Source organism: Podarcis pityusensis (assembly GCF_964106645.2).
Source record: "Podarcis pityusensis genome assembly, chromosome: 1".
In the NCBI taxonomy this organism is placed as follows: Eukaryota; Metazoa; Chordata; class Lepidosauria; order Squamata; family Lacertidae; genus Podarcis; species Podarcis pityusensis.
This window is the reverse complement of record NC_138028.1, coordinates 132,563,593-132,582,404: the sequence shown is the minus strand read 5'-3', so window position 1 is coordinate 132,582,404 and position 18,812 is coordinate 132,563,593. Positions and strand designations below refer to the sequence as shown.

The 18,812-nt window shown below is 44.4% G+C and overlaps 1 protein-coding gene across 4 annotated transcripts in view; it reads left to right on the top strand.

Annotated features, from left to right (window-relative positions):
* PLEKHM3 (pleckstrin homology domain containing M3) overlaps window positions 1–5,367 on the top strand; it is an 83,969-nt gene extending 78,602 nt beyond the window's left edge. For all 4 annotated transcript variants that reach the window (XM_081016745.1, XM_081016746.1, XM_081016747.1 and 1 more), the window contains one exon: window positions 2–5,367. In XM_081016745.1, the coding sequence (XP_080872871.1) occupies window positions 2–179 (178 nt within the window). In that variant the 3' untranslated portion in view covers window positions 180–5,367. The remainder of the gene's footprint in view (window position 1) is intronic.
* Window positions 5,368–18,812: the final 13,445 nt, after the last annotated feature.

Below are 18,812 nucleotides of genomic sequence, written 5' to 3'. Positions count from 1 at the left end.
GATGTGACAGCTGTGGTGCCGTCTTCCATTCAGAGTGCAAGGTGAAGTCGGTGCCGTGCCCCAGGTGTGTGCGAAGGGAGCTTCAGATGAAGCAGAAGTCTTTCTGGAGAAGACTCAACATGGATGAAAGCCTGGAAGAGGCCTGCAACATGTTTGAACTGTCCTATCAGAACACTTGACTCAAAGGAGGAAGCTGGCAACCTGCAGAGATCCCTTTCCTACTGTAGAATGAATGCTTACAAGGCAACGTTCCACTGCCAGGCAGAATCCTTTCCTGCAGAAAGATTGGCTAATATTCACCTTTTCGGTTATTGAATAGCAAGGGTCAATGTTGCTAAGAAGGTTGAAGGCAGAACGCATTCATGAAGTCTAGGTCAACCAGGTGGTCTAAAGCCAAATGTAGTTTACTTGAAATATTTCCTATTCTCTTTGCATTTATTGTTAGAAATAGAAATATTGTGTGCATTATTTATTATTACGTTTCCAAGTGAACTATTTTGCAGAAATAGCAAAGGTGGCACTGGAACTTAAAGGCCCCAGAGTACTTTGCACAGGGGGCCTATGAGATGTATTTGTGAGGTCTTTTCCAGCTTAGAAGGATGTTTTAGTAAACCGTCCTTAAGACTACATTCCTCTCCCACCTCTCAAAAAGTAAACTCAATTATAGATCCACATCTAGATGACTAGAATAGCAATCCTTGTACGCTATATGAACCAAGTGCTAAATGCTGTTTAGTTCCTGCGTTACTGTTCTTGACTACTGGAACAGCAACTCATGGTTGTAGAACATGCACAGCTTTACATCTGCACAACATTCCAATCTCCTACTAAGTCAACAATGCAAATCCCTGTGGTTTTTCTCACATGTAGCACGATTAAACACCAAAATGCATCTGTTTTGATGTTAAACAATGTACACACTGCTTTGCTGCTGCTTTGGAAGTTGACCACTTTTTCTAAGCACCTTTCTCCACCTTCTTACACTTTGAAATGGTGAGCTGAGGGTTTCGCAGGGCCGGGGTCTGCTTCGTGTCTCTCTCTGCTGCTCTATCCTTTTGGCTGCACTTGATATGGGGACTCGGAATAGCAGCCTGAGCAATTGCTGGGGACAAATGCTTCAGCGCAGTGAGGAGGCGGCACATCTTGGAATACCTTGGCTGAGAAATTGGGACTTGTGCAGTTTCTAATTCTGCATAAGGAAGTGCATGTACAGAACATGGCACATGGTGGCTGCAGATTGTCAGGTGTGCATCCACACACACTGTGCACACAGCAGATTGTGAATAGCAATGCACTTTCCGTGTGTCTTATGATAGAGATTGGAACGTGCTTCCTTGTCTTTTGCCTGAGGGTTTAGTACACAACTTTTACCCATGGGATCCTAGTAATACATAACATTCTGCCCACTTATTCATCTGTCTTTGGAGTGAGGCCCATTAATCCTCCCAGTTCTGTGTATCTGGTACTTAAAGATATGTCAAATGAAGTTTGCGGATGCTGCATTTATTTTCCCCTTATCCAGACCAGTCTTGTGCACCTAGATTCACCTACTGGTAGTTTATGTAAGCTTTCCCAGCCAGATCAATGGAGAATTCCAGCCTTCATTCTTATTGAGTCTGTACATTGAAGGCAGAGAGTCAGAAAAAGGTAGCAGAATTTACTGGCACTCATAAATGTTTCCTCTGAGCCTGATTTTGTTTCTTTGCTTTTAGCCACTTTGAGGCTGTGTTCAGAGGTTTATGGTTTATCATTTGAGCAACATGCTTAGGAGAATCTCAGGCTCATGTCCTTCCTATTCACGAAGGAGATTGGAAACTTCCCCTTTTGGATAACTGCAGTTTGGCCTTTGTTGGTTTGAACGATGGTTTAGTGAAACAAGCCAACTTCACATCTTGGTTGATGCTGCCAACCTGTTTCAGTAAACCAGTTAAGCTTAACCATAGTTTAGGATTTGGGCATAAACACTAAACTTAGATTAATCAAAGGTAGCAGTCTGAGGCTTCCCTGGGCTTGTTCCTGTAGCGAACAGCAGTAAACCTTAGGTTATTATTAGGTCCAATCCTCACAGTCTCTCAGATCTTTTATTATTCAGTGCAGTTTCTCCATATTTCCTGTTCTTCCTCCAGTGCATATATATTGATGCAAATGTGGTTACTAATTTGTAGGAAGTGCATTGTTCTGTGAAAATAATGCATAGTTGTATTTATACCTACCTGTTAATGCATCCTTCCCTGTGGTACTCTCCGGGTATTTTAGACTACAGGTCCCATCAGGCTCAGTGGTCAGGTGTTTTGGGAGTTCTAGTCTGAAACATCTGGAGAGTACTAGGTTAATCCGGTATCTTATAGATTACAGATTTAAGGCAACAAATATATTTAAAATGGAGGATACTGAGTAAACCAAACCTTAACGTGCCTTTTAAACAGGAAATTAAAAACTTCTGTCTGAAATGGGAATTTTATAAATGAGAGGTGTGGGAAGGCTGGTTACATAAGAAATACCAGGGGTAGGGATATAGGGTGTTTCTGTAGCTAAAAGCTTTAGAGAAAAGAATGGCAGGATCTTAGAGCTGCTGTCCACATTACTTTTCTGTAAGTCACTCCTGTAAGTACATATGTGCACATGTACAAACATGTTATCCTGTGAAACTTGCTTCAGTACACACCTGTAAAATGGTGTCCATTAGTAATGTTTTTACTCATTTATTTAAGAGCTCTGCAAATGTATTGCAGATACAGGTGTGATGTGTGAGAATTGTCCCCTGCTTGAAATATGTAACCTGAGAATCTACCGTAACATGAGAATGGGGGGGGGGGGGGCACATCTGAAAACAATATAATGTTGTTGAAAGGAAAGGAAGGAAATAGCAGCCATTTGTAGAAGGAAATAGCACACACCAGGTAGATTCTTTACTGTGGCACCGTCAACAGCTCCAAAGGCTCTAACCTAACATTGAATTGCTAACTGTTGATGCCACTTGGAAAGACTAACCAAAGTGAATAGGCATGTGTCACATTTCACACTGCCTATGGCTTGTTACTGATAGTAGTGGTCTGTCCTTGGTGGACTTTTATGCTGGAGGTGTCCTGTCCACATGGCAGAGAGCAGAATTTTGTTTCTTGTGTTTGCAGCACAATACTATGGGATGCCTCTTCTTTCCCTTGGAAGCTGGGAGCTGAGCAGCAGTCTCCACTGTCACATGGGTTGCAATGGCAGAATAGAATAGGGCAGCGAGGGATGCTTGAGCACTTAATATAAAAAGGTGCAACACAAATCTGCTGTTCTTAAATTCCTGCTTTGTCAGCAGGAACTTTCAGATTCTGTAGCCATGTGTTTCCCAAGCCATAGACAGTTGCTGTTCTTTCTGAGTTTCTGCATGAGAAAGTGCCAAGTCGTGTTGAGTTTATTGAGTTTCAGTGTTGAGACCCATTGACTTCCATGCTACGAGGGAAAGGAGTTATTTCAAATTCCTGGTTTCCTTAAAATACATTCTAACAGCCTTTAGGAAACATCTCTTCCTACTTTTTATGTAAACTTTTTCTTTCTTTCTTTCTTTCTTTCTTTCTTTCTTTCTTTCTTTCTTTCTTCCCTTAGAGTAGCTATGAGCCAATTTGAGACATTGGCAAATTATTGGCTCACAGAAAAGAGGGTAATTTTGAAGCCAGTGTCAACCCCTATGAATAACAGGTCAACATATTTGGTAGTTTGAGCACAATCTTGAATCCCACCCAGGGTATTTGAATTTAGCTGGTTACTCTTAAGAAAAGAAGGGCATTAGATTGCATGGGTAGATGCAGGATATCATAGATTTCCAAAATATGTGTTTTTAAAAACAATCAGGTGACTAACCCTGAATATGACCATTTCTGTATGGATTTAATTATCAGTGTATTTCATTATTATTTGAGTCAATTGAATTGCAGTAAATATCAACAAACCTTTAAAGGTGTGCTGGTAACACTGATAATTGAAATAGCAATTTCTAAAATTGTTGCGATGTACAAAAAATATCTATCTAAAGCAGGAGGCCCTCAGACACCCATGATTTGGGGTGATGTAGTCCAATAACATTTGTACGGTTGCTCCCCTCCCTATCTAAAGCAGGGGTAAGCAACATTCATGTCATGTCTTGATTAACACTTATAAATGGTAACCAAATGTTAAAAAAGAAGAAATCAGTTGACTTGTCTCCCTTTTCCTGTCCTGCAAGTTGCTGCTTGCCCCTCTGATGAATGCTCCGAATTCATCCAGCTTTTTGCTGATATTATTTATGAAGCTGTTAATCAGTTTATAGTTAGCTCAACAGCCTTTTCACTAACACAATTCCCCACCCTACTCTATAACACGTTGTGGGTGTTTTTTTTGAAAACCTTAATTCCAAATGATCCATGTCACTATTCCACACAGTCCGTGAATTTCTCTGTGTCTTAGAATAATAAAGCTGCTTTTACTCTAGAGGCATTGCAGTTATAGATTGTTAGTATTATTTAACTTTATTTGATCTTAGTATGTTTGTGAATTATCCAGTTAAATGGGATTTTGGCTAATCCAGCCCAAATAGCTAAATAATTTGGTCTGCTAGCAGCCATCGATTGACTGAATAGTCAATAAAAGCAGAGGATCAGCAAATGGAATGGATGTATCTAATTAACTTAACTTCACATTCTATAATAATTCTTTGGTTGGTCAGATTGGCAGTCCAAATCTTCTCATAAAAGTTATTTCATTTGCTTTGGAAGAAATAAGCTGCTCTAAAATTGTGCCCTGTTCCAGTTCCAGTATGAGGAGAAGCTGTACTGAAATGTACTTTTGTAGTGTTTCAGGGATCTAAGTCCATCCCCTGCCTCTTTACTTAACATTCAGCCATTTTACCTACAAACCTGGAAAATGCAAACCTTTTTCTCCCCAGTTTGAGTGAGGGAAATACAACCAAGCATTATCTAAACCTGACAATTGCCTGTTTATTTCTGGAGATGGTTTGCTATTTTTAATTTTACTTTGTTGTAAGTGTGTGAAACGTGTGTTTTTTTTGAAAACTGCAATGGAGCCAACACCTTTGCCAATTACATGTATTGTTTTGTATTGTATGTTTTAAATTATTTGCTATCACGTTAGTGTGCTTAATTTATGAATAATACATGTTATATTATTAGTTCCACTTAAATGAGTTAGATTATGTGTTGATAATGTATCTGGGTTTGATCTCTTACACTGCATTCCTAACCTCCTCTACTGTGAGGCAGATCCCTTGAGTTCAAAAGCACTTGTTCCCAGGTAAGCCTAAGTGGTCCATAATACATTGCTGAGGGCGACTGACCCCTACTGTACAAAAGGCAACACTCAATAAACAGTTCAATATAAAATGGGTATCTTCACAATAGTCTTTATTGAAACCATTTAAAGTGCAAGGTGCTTCTTAAACAGCGAGCATGAAGTTTACTTCTCTGAAGTCCCGTTGACTTTAATGAGTGAGATTATAGCGCCTGCTTAGCTTTCCCAATGGGGAAACCCCAGTGGGTTTTCAAAATGCTTTAACTTTGGGCTGGATCATGCATACCATCATGGAGAGGGTGGTGCCATTTTGACTTATCCTCAGGCTACAAAATGTCTTGGGCTGCCTCTGCTCCTCTTGTCAGTTCAGCGAATTGCAACCAGTTGCTGGACTCATTTTTGCTTTCCTTCCTGTGGCCATTCCCCCATGTGGAATGAATAAATGCATTGTCAACAATCTAGAAATTCAGCGGATTGTGATACAAATACATTGGCCTCGCCCATCAGCCAGAGAAGAAGCAGATGCAGAGAACTTGCTTTTCATTGCCCTCTACCAGAAAAAAAACACACCAAAACTTGGTCCCACAACTGCCAGTTGCTTGGGGTTTGGAGAGCAGGATGCGACTACACTCTGGCTCCATCCAATAGCTAATGGAGGCTGCACACAGCAAGAACACCCATTGTCGAGAGAAGCAGAAGCTACTCTAATGCTTTCCCCCATCCTTTTTCACTGTTAAGACGACAGGTAGCTTATACCTGAAGGAGCGTTTCCACCCCCATTGTTCTGCCCGGACACTGAGGTCCTCCTCCGAGGGCCTTCTGGTGGTTTCCTCACTGTGAGAAGTGAAGCTACAGGGAACCAGGCAGAGGGCCTTCTCGGTAGTGGTGCCCGCCCTGTGGAACACCCTCCCATCAGAGATATAAAAGGAAATAAAAAACTATCTGACTTTTAGAAGACATCTGAAGGCAGCCCTGTTTAGGGAAGTTTTGAATGTTTGGTGTTTTACCGTGTTTTTAATATTCTGTCGGGAGCCGCCCTGAGTGGCTGTGGAAACCCAGCCAGATGGGCAGGGTGTAAATAATAAATTATTATTAATATAGTGAGGAAGACCATCAGTCCTTCATGTCTACAATGAATTGTAGCACATCTCCAGATGCTCTGGTGTCTGTAGGCAAGTATTATCTTTTTTCATTGCTGCACAATGCTTAGACTCTCTATCAGTCTTTATTAATAACAAGCATTGGGGTTTCCTTTTCCTGGCATCTCGTTGATCCACCAATTGACTGTGGAAGAGGTGGATTTATAGGCTTCTTAATGTCAGGTTTCACTTTGGAAAGGATTAGCAGGAGACCTGGTGAACGGCGGCGAAGAGGGGCAGCTGACATTGAAATGGTTGTTTTTGCAGTTTGTTCATAGGCAACCCAAGTTGGTACTCAGTACAGTTAAAAATTCCTGCCACCTGATGAGTGTTGATTGAGCCTACTGTGAAAGGAAGTCCTGGTTTTGTTCTGGTTCCTAATAAAAATCCCATTACAGTTGGCATTAAACGAATCCATTGTTTGCAGCAGCTGAGGTTTTTCAGAGGCTTAAAGGATTTGCCAAATGCCCAGTTTTGCACTGACTGGGCTGGGAGGGAGGAATGCACCTCTTCCTGCAAAGCCACAGTGCCACAGATGTGAGTTCTTGCCATGGATTATTCCACTGGCATCTAACCTGTCTCTCCCAAGCCTTTTCACGGGGGAAGGTTTTCCATGGAAGTACTACTTAACAGATGCTGTGCATTCAAACTATGCGGGGAAAACCCATTGCAAGAAACAAGAACCATGGCTCAAGGAATCTCTCCAATGCAAGCTTGAACACATGGGCAAAGCGGCATATTGTTGCTCTCCATTCCCAGTGCTGCTGTAACTGAGAGGTGACTATCCTGGTACCCTCCCAGATCTGGGAGCTGGCATCCCACAATATCTAGAGAGGACCAGGACAAGCCATCCTTTTGCTTTAACTACTTGGACAAAATCAAGGCACAAAGCAGAGTGGTGTGTGCAGCCAGAAAGTACAGAAACGGGGGGATTGTTGTTCTCGATAACATGGAGAAGAGGAGACGGCGTGCCTCTGTCGAGAAAAGATCAGTCTTGCCCTGCAGAATGGCATGGATTGGTTGTCTCTGCACGACCTCTTGAGTGTAAGTGGACCAGAAAAACCCTGATCATTGAAATCTTCTGCGGCAACCTTGCTTCAGATCCGACCACTGTATGTAGCAAATAATGACTGCAAGGGTAAAGCCAGGGCCCTGGCCTTATGGAACTTCTCCTTCAGAGAGGCCTCCCAAAATGCTGATTTTCCATGTTTTTGAAAAAACACATTTTAAAGTTACTGTTTAGACAGGTGGTTCAAGAATAGCTGTATATTTTAGAGCCTAGCTGTTTACAAGGAAGGCGAAAAGGCTTGCAATTTTTAAAATAACGTTAAGACACCTGCCCCTTGCCATAAGAGGGGAAAGATAGTGTATTAAAAATAATTCAATATTTCACACACTGTACCGTAGCCAGCATTGAGAAAATACTTCTCAACAAGGAAACAAGCCTCTCTGAAAAGCAACCTGTTCATAGAAGAACAAAAAAGCCATGTGCGATACTCATGGGATGATTCCTCTTCGTTTGGAGAAACATTTTTGAGCAGGCGTAACTGATTTGTCAGAACTTCTCCATATGTGTAATTAACTTGCAGCACTCATTGCATGCAGCGATAGCCTCCAGCTTAGGTGACTTACAAAAAAGATGAGATGAATTCATCTAAGACAGGTGAACCCATCCAGTTACTTGCATTTCCCGCTAGGTGGGTCCTGCCCAGCAAGGAGTCCTGGCAAATGTTGCTGCTGCTGCTGTACTGCGTCTTACTGTGGCTCCTCCCTTCCCCCATAGCTGCGCAGTCCTCCACACCACCTGGCCAAACGGGCACCCCAGACACCTCTACAGCTAAACATCTCTGTTCAACAACACATTGCCTCTGGTTCCCAATAATGGAACAAACAACAGAGCAAAGCAGTAGCTTCATGTCCTCCTTGGGAGTCGCCCGAAGAGAACTGACAGGCTGCCATTCCCGGCAATTCTATCCCTGGAGATTGTATTATCTTGAGTTATTATTTTTTGGCAGAAAGCACACGCTTTTCAGAAGTCACTTCCTGGTTTACATGCCACTGAAAACTAAAACTATTTGCGTTCGGCTCTAGAACACCTACTATGATTTCCAGTTCATGGATCTGTTGGGAGGCAAAGTAGCAAGTGGAACTGATTCGAAACATATATGCTTGTGGACATGTAGATGCTTATGTAATTTGAAGAAGTTGTTTGCATCCCAAAAAAATATACTAAAAGCGGGGGGGAACAACCGTTTGTTTTGCTGAATAGAATATGGTCAATTTTGCATGAATCATGTTGCTAAAAAAGAAAAAGATTCATGCAGAAGAACGAAATCTCAGAGCCAAACTAGACACCTCATGAAGATGAATGCAACATTCCTTGAGTCAGAGAAAGCCGCTTGCAGTGGGGCATGTGGGACAGGAGAAGGGAGGGGCACGAATCCCTTTCCCCACCTACCATTGTCACATTTCAAATTGCTTGCCACACAGCTGCCCTGAATTCATGCTTTCCCAGAACTGGAATTTATAGTCTATTTATATACCACATTTTCTAGAAGTAAATCTGGGCTCAAAGTGGTTCTCACAGAAATTGGTGTCTAAAGACAGTAATACAATAACAGTATGTAATAAAACGTCACAACAAGATAATACTAAAATAGTAACAATCAACATTTAACCGTTAATTTAGGATACATGAACATTTACCGTAAGTGAGCATACAGCTTACCAACAGGTCAGGTTAAAATAGCCACCAAGCCCTTATGAAGGCTCCTAGGACCTGAAGGGGGCAATGCTTTGCTCCCTGCAACTCTTGAATGAGGCCAGAGTCTCAGTAGATTAGATGTTCATAAAATATAATTATCTGGGTTATTTCCATTAACTTTCTCTACCACGGAGAGTAGGGTGGGACCTTGCGCAGGTAATATTATGCACCCCCTTTGCCTCTGAATCCCCATTGTGGAATATTTGGAATAGGACGACCTCTTATTGCTAGCATGCCTTAAAAAGTCAGCACAGTAGAATCTCCAAGTCTTCCTATGATACAGCCTTCAACAACCTGGTACCCTCCATACGTTTTTGATTACGACTAAAGAGTTATAGCCCAACACATCTGGAAGGCCTCAGGCAGGCAATGGCTGGTGTATTACAAAGCTTAATCATTTTGCGATGTACTTTTCAACAACATGTTGTGAATAGGTGCTATTTTTTTACAAAAAGTAAATGCCACCAAGTTTTTGATACTTAAAGTCTTTGGAGAGGTCCCTAGAGCTCAGTGGAAGATCATGTGTTTGGCATGCATAATATCTCAAGTTCGGTTCCAAGCACTGGTAGCAAGAGCAGCCCTGTCAGTCGAAGAAGGAGCGAGTGTTGGGTTAAATCTACCTGTGGCTCAAAGCGGCATCGGCAATAAGGAATAAGCAGATATCAGACATTACCTTGCTCCTGTCATGCACAACAAGCCACACATCACAAGAAATGGCATCCAGCAAATTCACAATATGGATATGAATGCATATTGACTGCCCATCCAGAACTGCTGTCACTGTGTCCTCACAAGCCTTTGGGGTTCCAGAGTTGGCAGAGTTGAGGGATATGTTTTGCTAAGAGGCATAAAAAGAAGTGTATCGACAACATGGGGTGTTAATTGTAGTGTTAAGCAGACACTTGCATCTTTCTAATTAAAGCCACCAGGTGTGTTTTGCTGTCACTGTTCTCTTTTTCCGGGGGGAGGGGGGAGAGGGAAGATGTGGTTTTATGATGCGAGAGCGCAAAAATCCACTTGAATTGCACAACCAGAGCTCGCTGGTGCACTATTGAATCTGACCCACAATATCACAACCGGCTGGAAGCACCTCAAGTGAACGGAATGGGAATTGAGATGCTGGTCCTGAGGTGCGGGAAACGCATTTACAGGTTACTTCTTCCCCAAACACGTTCCTGTAGGGAAAACAGATCTGTGCCAAAAGGTTCATGTGGGAATCATTCGCGAAGCATTCGCTCCTTTTACACCTGCATGCGCTGCCACCTTCTCCTCAAGTTTTCTTGGCAGAATAATGCCCCCATGCAGAAAGGAGAGAATGTCGATTTATGTGTCGTTACCACCCTCCCCTTGATTCACGTTACCCCCCTACCAAAATGATTTAATTCTTTTTCTGCCTGACCCAAACAAAATAACCTCATGTCTTGCAAAGTGTTGCTCTCCCTCCAGCCATACCTTTCTCTGCCTCTCTCTCCCCTTCCTTCCTTCCTTCCTTTCTTTATTTTATCTTATTTTTTTATTATTTAGTGGGCTTGCTGATTAGAAAAGAACCAAGCCCCCCCCCTTACAATCCCTTCCTCCCCCAACAGCACGATTGTCACTGCCAATTAGTACATTGTTAGGGTGCATAATGGCGCTGTAGCTGGGGGAACGGGACGCTTTTGTGCGTCTCCAGTCGGCCGTGGGGGCAGTCAAGATTCATTTAGGGCCTTACACAACATGGACAAAAAAAGAGAGGAAAAGTAAAGAAGGTGGGGGGGGGGCGGAAAGAGGCATCTGAAGAAAATGGGGGCGAAGGAGGGGAGGAAAGAATGAGTGGAGGGGGGACAACTAATATGGGAAAAGACGTGGGGGAGAAGTCTGCTATTCAAGGGGTAGGCCAGCCCCATGAAAGGCCCAAGAGGTAGCATCTCATTGAAGGCTCCCCATTGGAACACAAAAGGGAACTAGAGCTTAATAGTAATTAGTGGACTAACTGTGCAAAGAACATTGTGCCTCTTTAGCAGATTGTTCCAACTTTTCCTCCTCTCTCTGCTCTGCGAGAAAAGGGCGGCCTGTGGAGAGGAGAGTGAAAAGAAGCGAAACGGGGGCTTGGAGACAGCCAGTGGCACTCCATTCCCGGGGCCCATTTGGCCGCGACCTATTCAGACCTACTTTTTTGACAGGTAAATTGGATTTTATTCTCTCCGAAATCTTGGGGCCAATTACGCAAGTGGAGATTTTGGCATGGTTGTGACATCCGGGGGTCCGATTTTGGGGAGTCAATGTTTTTCTTGTTTCGGGAATCTTTAAAAGGTCCCCATCTCTCCCCCCACAAATATTATTAATTATTATTATTATTATGACAGCAGTCAATGTGTCAGCACGTTTTGCAAGGCTACATTGGCGACTCAGTGTTCAGCCAAAACTTCTGGACACTTTTAGGGCCCCTTGATTTAAGGGGTGGGGGGAGTTGAGCAGCACGATCGCAGCTCTCACCCGCTAAAGTCTGTGGGGCTCCACACAGTACTTTGCTTCAGCTCGCCCCAAAATGCTTCTTTCTCTCTGTCCATCCCCAGAGAGGGAGGCTCTGGGGTGAGAACTGAAACGATGGCAGCCGCTGCCAGCCTTGATCTTGGATTAATGTTGAACTTGCCTCTCTCTGCCAGTGGCCAGGGCAGAGCTCCTTTCAGGTGCAAGAGAAAGTCTTCCAGTCACCTTTTCATTTAGGAGACAGGTGGCAGCAGGTGGGCCTCGCTCCACCTGAAGCAAAGCGTTCGCCTTGGCTCATGGCAGGGCCAACCCTGCCCCCTTGGGGTAGCCATGTACCTCCTCCCATTCTTGATAAGCCCAAGATAAGATGATCATTGCAAGCCTGTCTTTGCAGAACAAGCAGCCTGCCAGGTGAAGGCACTTTGGAGGTTGGATTGTTTAGGGCAGAGAGATTTTGTTGTTTCTTCCACATCCTTGTCAAAAGTAAAGCTGAAGGCCAGTAGGAACTTTACATTATATAATAATCATTGTCATTTAGTGAAAATACACATTAGTCTTGATCATACAGAAGAAGAGAAGAGTTTGGATTTGATATTCCACTTTATCACTACCCGAAGGAGTCTCAAAGCGGCTAACCATCTCCTTTCCCTTCCTCCCCCACAACAAACACTCTGTGAGGTGAGTGGGGCTGAGAGACTTCAAAGAAGTGTGACTGGCCCAAGGTCACCCAGCAGCTGCATGTGGAGGAGCGGGGAATCGAACCCAGTTCCCCAGATTACGAGTCTATCGCTCTTAACCACTACACCACACTGGCTCTCCAGAAAAGCGTAAAGCATGCTTTTACTCAGAGGAAACCCATTTGCATGAATGGACTTAGCTTAGCCATGTTCATTCATATCAATGGAACTACTCTCAGTTAAACGTAGTTGGCTACTCCTAGTAGTTTTTTTATGCTTCCCCACTTCCCTGAGTGGTAGGAAGTTCTAGGGCAGCCTATGTCTCTTGCAAAGAAAGTTTACTGGGGACATGGAGGCTTATTTGTAATCTTTTTATTTACAATAATGCAAATTGAATAGATGGAGTACCCTCACTGTGAGAAGTAAAGTTAAGAGGGAACCAGGCAGAGGGCCTTCTCAGCAGTGGCTCCCTCCTTACAGAGATAAAGAACTACACAACTTTTAGAAGACATCTGAAGGCAGCCCTGTATCGGGAAGGTTTTCATGTTTGGCATTTTATTATGTTTCTATATGTGCTTAAAAAGTAGAGACATCACCTTGCCAACAAAAGTCCGTATAGTAAAAGCTATGGTTTTCCCAGTAGTGATGTATGGAAGTGAAAGCTGGACCATAAAGAAGGCTGATCGCCAAAGAATTGATGCTTTTGAATTATGGTGCTGGAGGAGACTCTTGAGAGTCCCATGGACTGCAAGAAGATCAAACCTCTCCATTCTGAAGGAAATCAGCCCTGAGTGCTCACTGGAAAGACAGATCCTGAAGCTGAGGCTCCAATACTTTGGCCACCTCGTGAGAAGAGAAGACTCCTGGAAAAGACCCTGATTTTGAGAAAGATGGAGGGCACAAGGAGAAGGGGACGACAGAGGACGAGATGGTTGGACAGTGTTCTCGAAGCTACCAGCATGAGTCTGACCAAATTGCGGGAGGCAGTGGAAGACAGGAGTGCCTGGCGTGCTCTGGTCCATGGGGTCACGAAGAGTCGGACACGACTAAACAACAACAACAATATGTGCTGGAAGCCGCTCAGAGCGGCTCAGGAGACCCAGCCAGGTGGGCAGGGTATAAATAATAACATTATTATTATTAATTAGGCAAACACACAGGGATAGGGTTTCGGCCACATCAACTCCTCCATAAGTAAACAACACACAGGCAGCCAATGCCCAAAATTCAGGACTCCTGTCTTCCTTATTGACTACCTTCCAACTCCTAAAGCAGGCCAGATCCAATCTCCTTCCCCCTTGCAAGGCCAAGTTAGACAGATGGGCAGGGCCTCACACGTGTTAGTCACCTGACACCCCCATAGTGTCAGGTGGCCTGCTTTTGCACAGGCAACCAGCTGATCATCAGGACTTACAAAATGTCACCCGCGGCACTTTGCAAGTCCCAGCAACCAGCTGACAGTCAAAGCACCTTGCACAGGGCTTGGCAGGTGATGAGGTCTGCAGGTCTCCTTCGGTCCAGCTGTGCTTTTGCTGGACATCATATATGACCTCAGATGTAGGGCTTTTGGTGGGTGTGGGCTGGTCAAAATAGCCTCGCAAGCCAATTGGGAAGGCCTGGAGGACCTAACTAGACTTGCCTGCCCAGGCAAGCCACAAGCCATGAAAAGGCATCAGCGCTAGTCTCCAGTCCAGTGCCTATGAAGAGAGTGCCTTAAGCAGCTATATGTACAAGGAATCAAGGCAAAAAAAAGACTACTTATGATTTGATGGTTATAACACAGTGCGTTATACATATGGTTAAATCATACTCTGAGGAGGCCCATTGAAGATAGCTAACTTAAAGCTATCTATTCCAACAGGTCTACTTGGAGTATCTCTTGGTTGGATGCAGCCTAACAGATTTAAGCTGTCTAGCCACAATCCTAAAAGGCATCTGTGCTAACACAACTCTTGAATATCAGCTTATTTTAAGTAAATAATGCATGCTCCCATTTTAAAAAAATGTTTTTAAGTACACAATAGCTTCTAACACAAACGGCCCTAATTGATTTGAAGGACCCATTTATATTCTGTTGAATAAATGAGAGGGAAGGGAGAAAGTTATTTCACATGCGCTTGCATAATTCACAGACTCATAGTCCATAATAGATAGATATTTACACAACAAATACTAAATGACTTTCCTTGACCTAAAATCATTCATCACGGCTGTTTCTCAAACGGGACGTCACTTTACTGTTTTAGAAAAGCGATGCTTAACCAAACACGCTTGTGCTCACATGTACAGCCCTGACATTTTGCAATAAGTCACATCTGACAGTCCAAAAGTATAGAAGGGGAGATTCAGACTGCAAAGACTGAAGGCAGAAAACAAAGAGCTTGCTTACCGTCTACAAAACACCACGGTAGTTTGGGAGTAAATCAGTGACTGCAGTGCAGGTGGAGAAACTCTTCCAGTCTGAGGACCACATTTCTTTTTGGAAAGTTTTCCAGGAGCCACGTGCCTTGGGGGCGGGGGGAGGACCAGAGGGAAAGGTGGGGTGAGGCAACGAACGTGAACTTTGGACACTAGGCTACTTTGCACACACATTCACACACCCCTCTCGACCCTCCATCCCAGGTAGTGAGAAGCGCTATCAGAGTTCAGGAACACTTCCCTCCAAGCAAAGATACTCAAGGGGGGTGCAAAGCACAGGCCCTCCAAGTATAAAGTTACCAGATTTTTTTCAATGAATCTGGGGACACTTCAATTAATTAATTACTACATGTTCGGGACGTTGATGCTGCAGCGATGGCGGTGGCAGAGAGGCGGCCACCGCCTTGACCTCAACCGCCACGTTTCCCCTTCCTCCGTGGCCTCTACCTCCTTTCTCCGTGAGCCTGGGCAGCCCCTGAGTTGTTGGTTCTTTGGTGGTGGTGGTGGGGAAGTGGTGTGCGGTGGGTCAGGCATGGAAGGCGGAGAAGGAGGGCCGAGAGTGGCGGTGAGGCTCAGGCAGCGCAATGCCTCCCTTCCCATCGGAGCAGCCCCAATCCCATTCCTACTTGTGTGCAAGCAGGAGGGGGTGGAGATCCCTCAGCTGGGAAGGCAGGCTACACACTGTCTTTGGGAGCAGCCCCATCCCAACTCCTACTTGCGTGCAAGCAGGAGGGGGCGGGGATCTCTCAGGCAGCGCAATGCCTCCCTTCCCATCGGAGCAGCCCCAATCCCATTCCTACTTGCGTGCAAGCAGGAGATCCTTCAGCTGGGAAGGGAGGCTTCCCATTGCCTAACTGAGATCCCTGCCCCCTCCTGCTTGCATGCAAGCTCTGATAGGCAGCGTGAAGCCTCGCTTCACAGCTTAGTTGCTGGGGTCAGGGAAGGTGGAGGCAGCCCGGAAGCTGCACCTTTGAGCCCCTGCACCACCATCAGATGGGGACTTCCGAGCAGCTCCTGAAGCCACCCAGAGCCAACTGCTCCGGGCTGCTGAGACTGCCGCTGTTGCATTTCCCGGGGACATTAGATGAAATCCGGGGACATTCCGGGGATAGAATTTGTCTGGGGACTTATTCGCAAATCTGGGGACTGTCCCCGGGAAACAGGGACGTCCTCCCACCAGATGTCAAAGAGAAAAATAACTACCAAACTTTTAGAAGACATCTGAAGGCAGCCCTGTTTAGGGAAGCTTTTAATGTTTAATTGGTTATTGTATTTTAGTGTTTTATTGGAAGCCGTCCAGAGTGGCTGGGGAAACCCAGCCAGATGGGAGGGGTATAAATAATAAATTATTATTGTTATTATTATTATAAACTGACACGGGGATAAATAGAAGAAGACGCCTTCACCCCGGTTTGGTTCCCCTTTCACAGCCCAACAACACAACGGCAAGAACCCGCCAACAGCATTCGAATCAAGCTGGCTAACCTAATCCAAACACACACACACACACCCCACTCACACACAAAAACAAATTTCACTACAGCCAACCAAAGACAACCAACCACACCCTAGGCCACCCTCAATCTCTCTCACCACCAAAGGAATACAAGCAAATAGGAAAGAGAACCCACACAAGCGACACTGACACAAAAATCCCACACCTACACTAAGAAGAAGAATTGAAGCATTGCCACCAAATCCCACCCCACTCACCATCCCCCCTTCCCCCTCTTTCCCCCTTTTCTTCCTAACATAACATTGTTTGTAACACTAATGTCTCACAACCAATGGAACTGATCTGTAGAAAACACAACTTGAAAAAACAGACAATGCACGTAAAACTAAGAAATCTTATTTATATAAAAGGTGAAGGAACAGCAACTGCTACCTAGGCTCTACCTTAAGAAAATCTGCTTAAGATTATAGAATCATAGAACTGTGGAGTTGGAAGGGACCCTGAGGAGCATCTAGTCCAGGGGTCTGCAACCTTTAAGACGAAAAGAGCCACTTGGACCTGTTTCCGAAGAAAAAAAAACTGGGAGCCGCAAAACTCGTCATTATAAAAATAACTTTTTTGTCACTTTTTTATTATTTCTTTGTTTGACCCCTCAGAATTACTCCTCCTCATAGAAATAAACATTAAATTAACAGGTTACCTTTTTGTGTGTGTGTGTGTGTGTTCTTCACTCCCCTTCAAAACAGTGACCAGCGTACATGCCCCCTTTCAATGTAGCGGGCGGGAAGGTGACGTCGGGACGGTGCGTGACTAACGCATGCACCGCCCCCATGCGACGTCACAGCCAGTACAGCGCCCGCCACAGTGGGGAGTGTCGGGGCGCACAATGCACCTCCTCCCCTCGCTAGTATCCGCCCCGGAGCCGCGGCAAAGGTGTAAAAGAGCCACATGCGGCTCCGGAGCCGCGGGTTGCAGACCCCTGATCTAGTCCAACCCCCTGCAATGCAGGAATCTCAACTAAGCAAGCATGATAGATGGCCAGCAAGAACACTCTCTACATCTGATAGAACAAGGTTCCTGTTAAGAAGTACTACACATACCAAATACCCAAACAAACAAACAAAGTAAGCAGTTTCCATGTCACTGAAAACAGATTGTGGGTTTCAGCTGGGATAGGCCCTTGCTCATTTCGGCCCTGCCCAACAATGGCTGTGTCCTTGTCTTAGGGTGTGTGTGTGTGTGTAAAATATTAACTGTGGCAGGAGTTAAGAAATGTCACCACACACACTTTCCCTCACCCCTTGTTCATTCCTTTGTCTTTCCTGAAGTGTGGCTTAGTTTTCTAAAATCTAAGACAGCAGTACACAGAAGTTAGAGCTGGATCAACTGGGAGATTTGCTGAAGATGCGCAAAGATTTCTGACTCCTGGCTGTTTAACAATCATAGTGAGGTTAATCTCCCTTTGACCCTCCCCTGATGAAGAATAGTAGCGTCCGTGGATATAGAAGTGTTCTGCATTATGAATGAATGATCATTTGCCAAGGAGATTTCAAAGGGAGACTTCAGGGTGTATCAGGTGAATTAAATCTAGTACTGATGTTTGATTCTATTCATTTGGTCTAAATAGAGATAACAGTTTCTTGTCCCACTTAGCATGCTAAGATGATTATGCTATCACCAGTTACTGCTATTGTAAAAGGCAGGGGTCACCTGCGGGTGCCTGCAAAGGCTTTCACAGGTGCCCCAGATATTGAGCTTTAATTATTTTGTTTTTTTAAGTAAGTCTCAAACCCTCCTAGGAAGAGAATTGTGGGGCAAAATGTGCAGGTACCTTCTCTGTGAAATTCAACTGTGTGAGAGGTGACCATTTTTCCTAGGACTGTTGTCATTAGACAACATAAGAATGTGTGTGTGTGTGTGTGTGTGTGTGTAATCAATATTGTGTTATCTTCACAATCAGGACCAGCAGGACATACCTGACTTTTCATGGTAAGCATGGGGGTAGTTGTCTCTCTAATTTTGTTATGCCCCACCCCATGGCAGCTATTTTTTGACTGGTGCCTCCAACCCTGTCTCAAAATTTGAAATGTGACCCCTGGCACTTATTTTGCATACAGTGGTATCTTGGGTTACATACGCTTCAGGTTACAGACTCCACTAACCCAGAAATAGTGCTTCAGGTTAAGAACTTTGCTTCAGGATGAGAACAGAAATTGTGCTCCGGCAGCACAGTGGCAGCGGGAGGCCCCATTAGCTAAAGTGGTGCTTCAGGTTAAGAACAGTTTCAGGTTAAGAACGGAACAAACTAAGTACTTGACCTGAGGTACCACTGTACATTTAACTCTAGTTGAACTGTGCTTTTTGCATGTCCTTGCCATTTTACTCACAACTCTTACACCATACATTAAAGCACTGTTGTACCACTTGAACAGTCATGGCTTCCCCAGAGCATTCTGGGAAATGAGGCTTGTTCTGGGGGCTGAGAGTTGTTTTGAGGCCCCTCCTAGAGTGGTTTAACAATAAATCCTCCTTCCAAGGGGACTTTGGGAACTGTAGCTCTGTGAGAGGAACAGGGGTCTCCTAGCAACTCTCAGCAACCTTAGCAAACTACAGCTCCC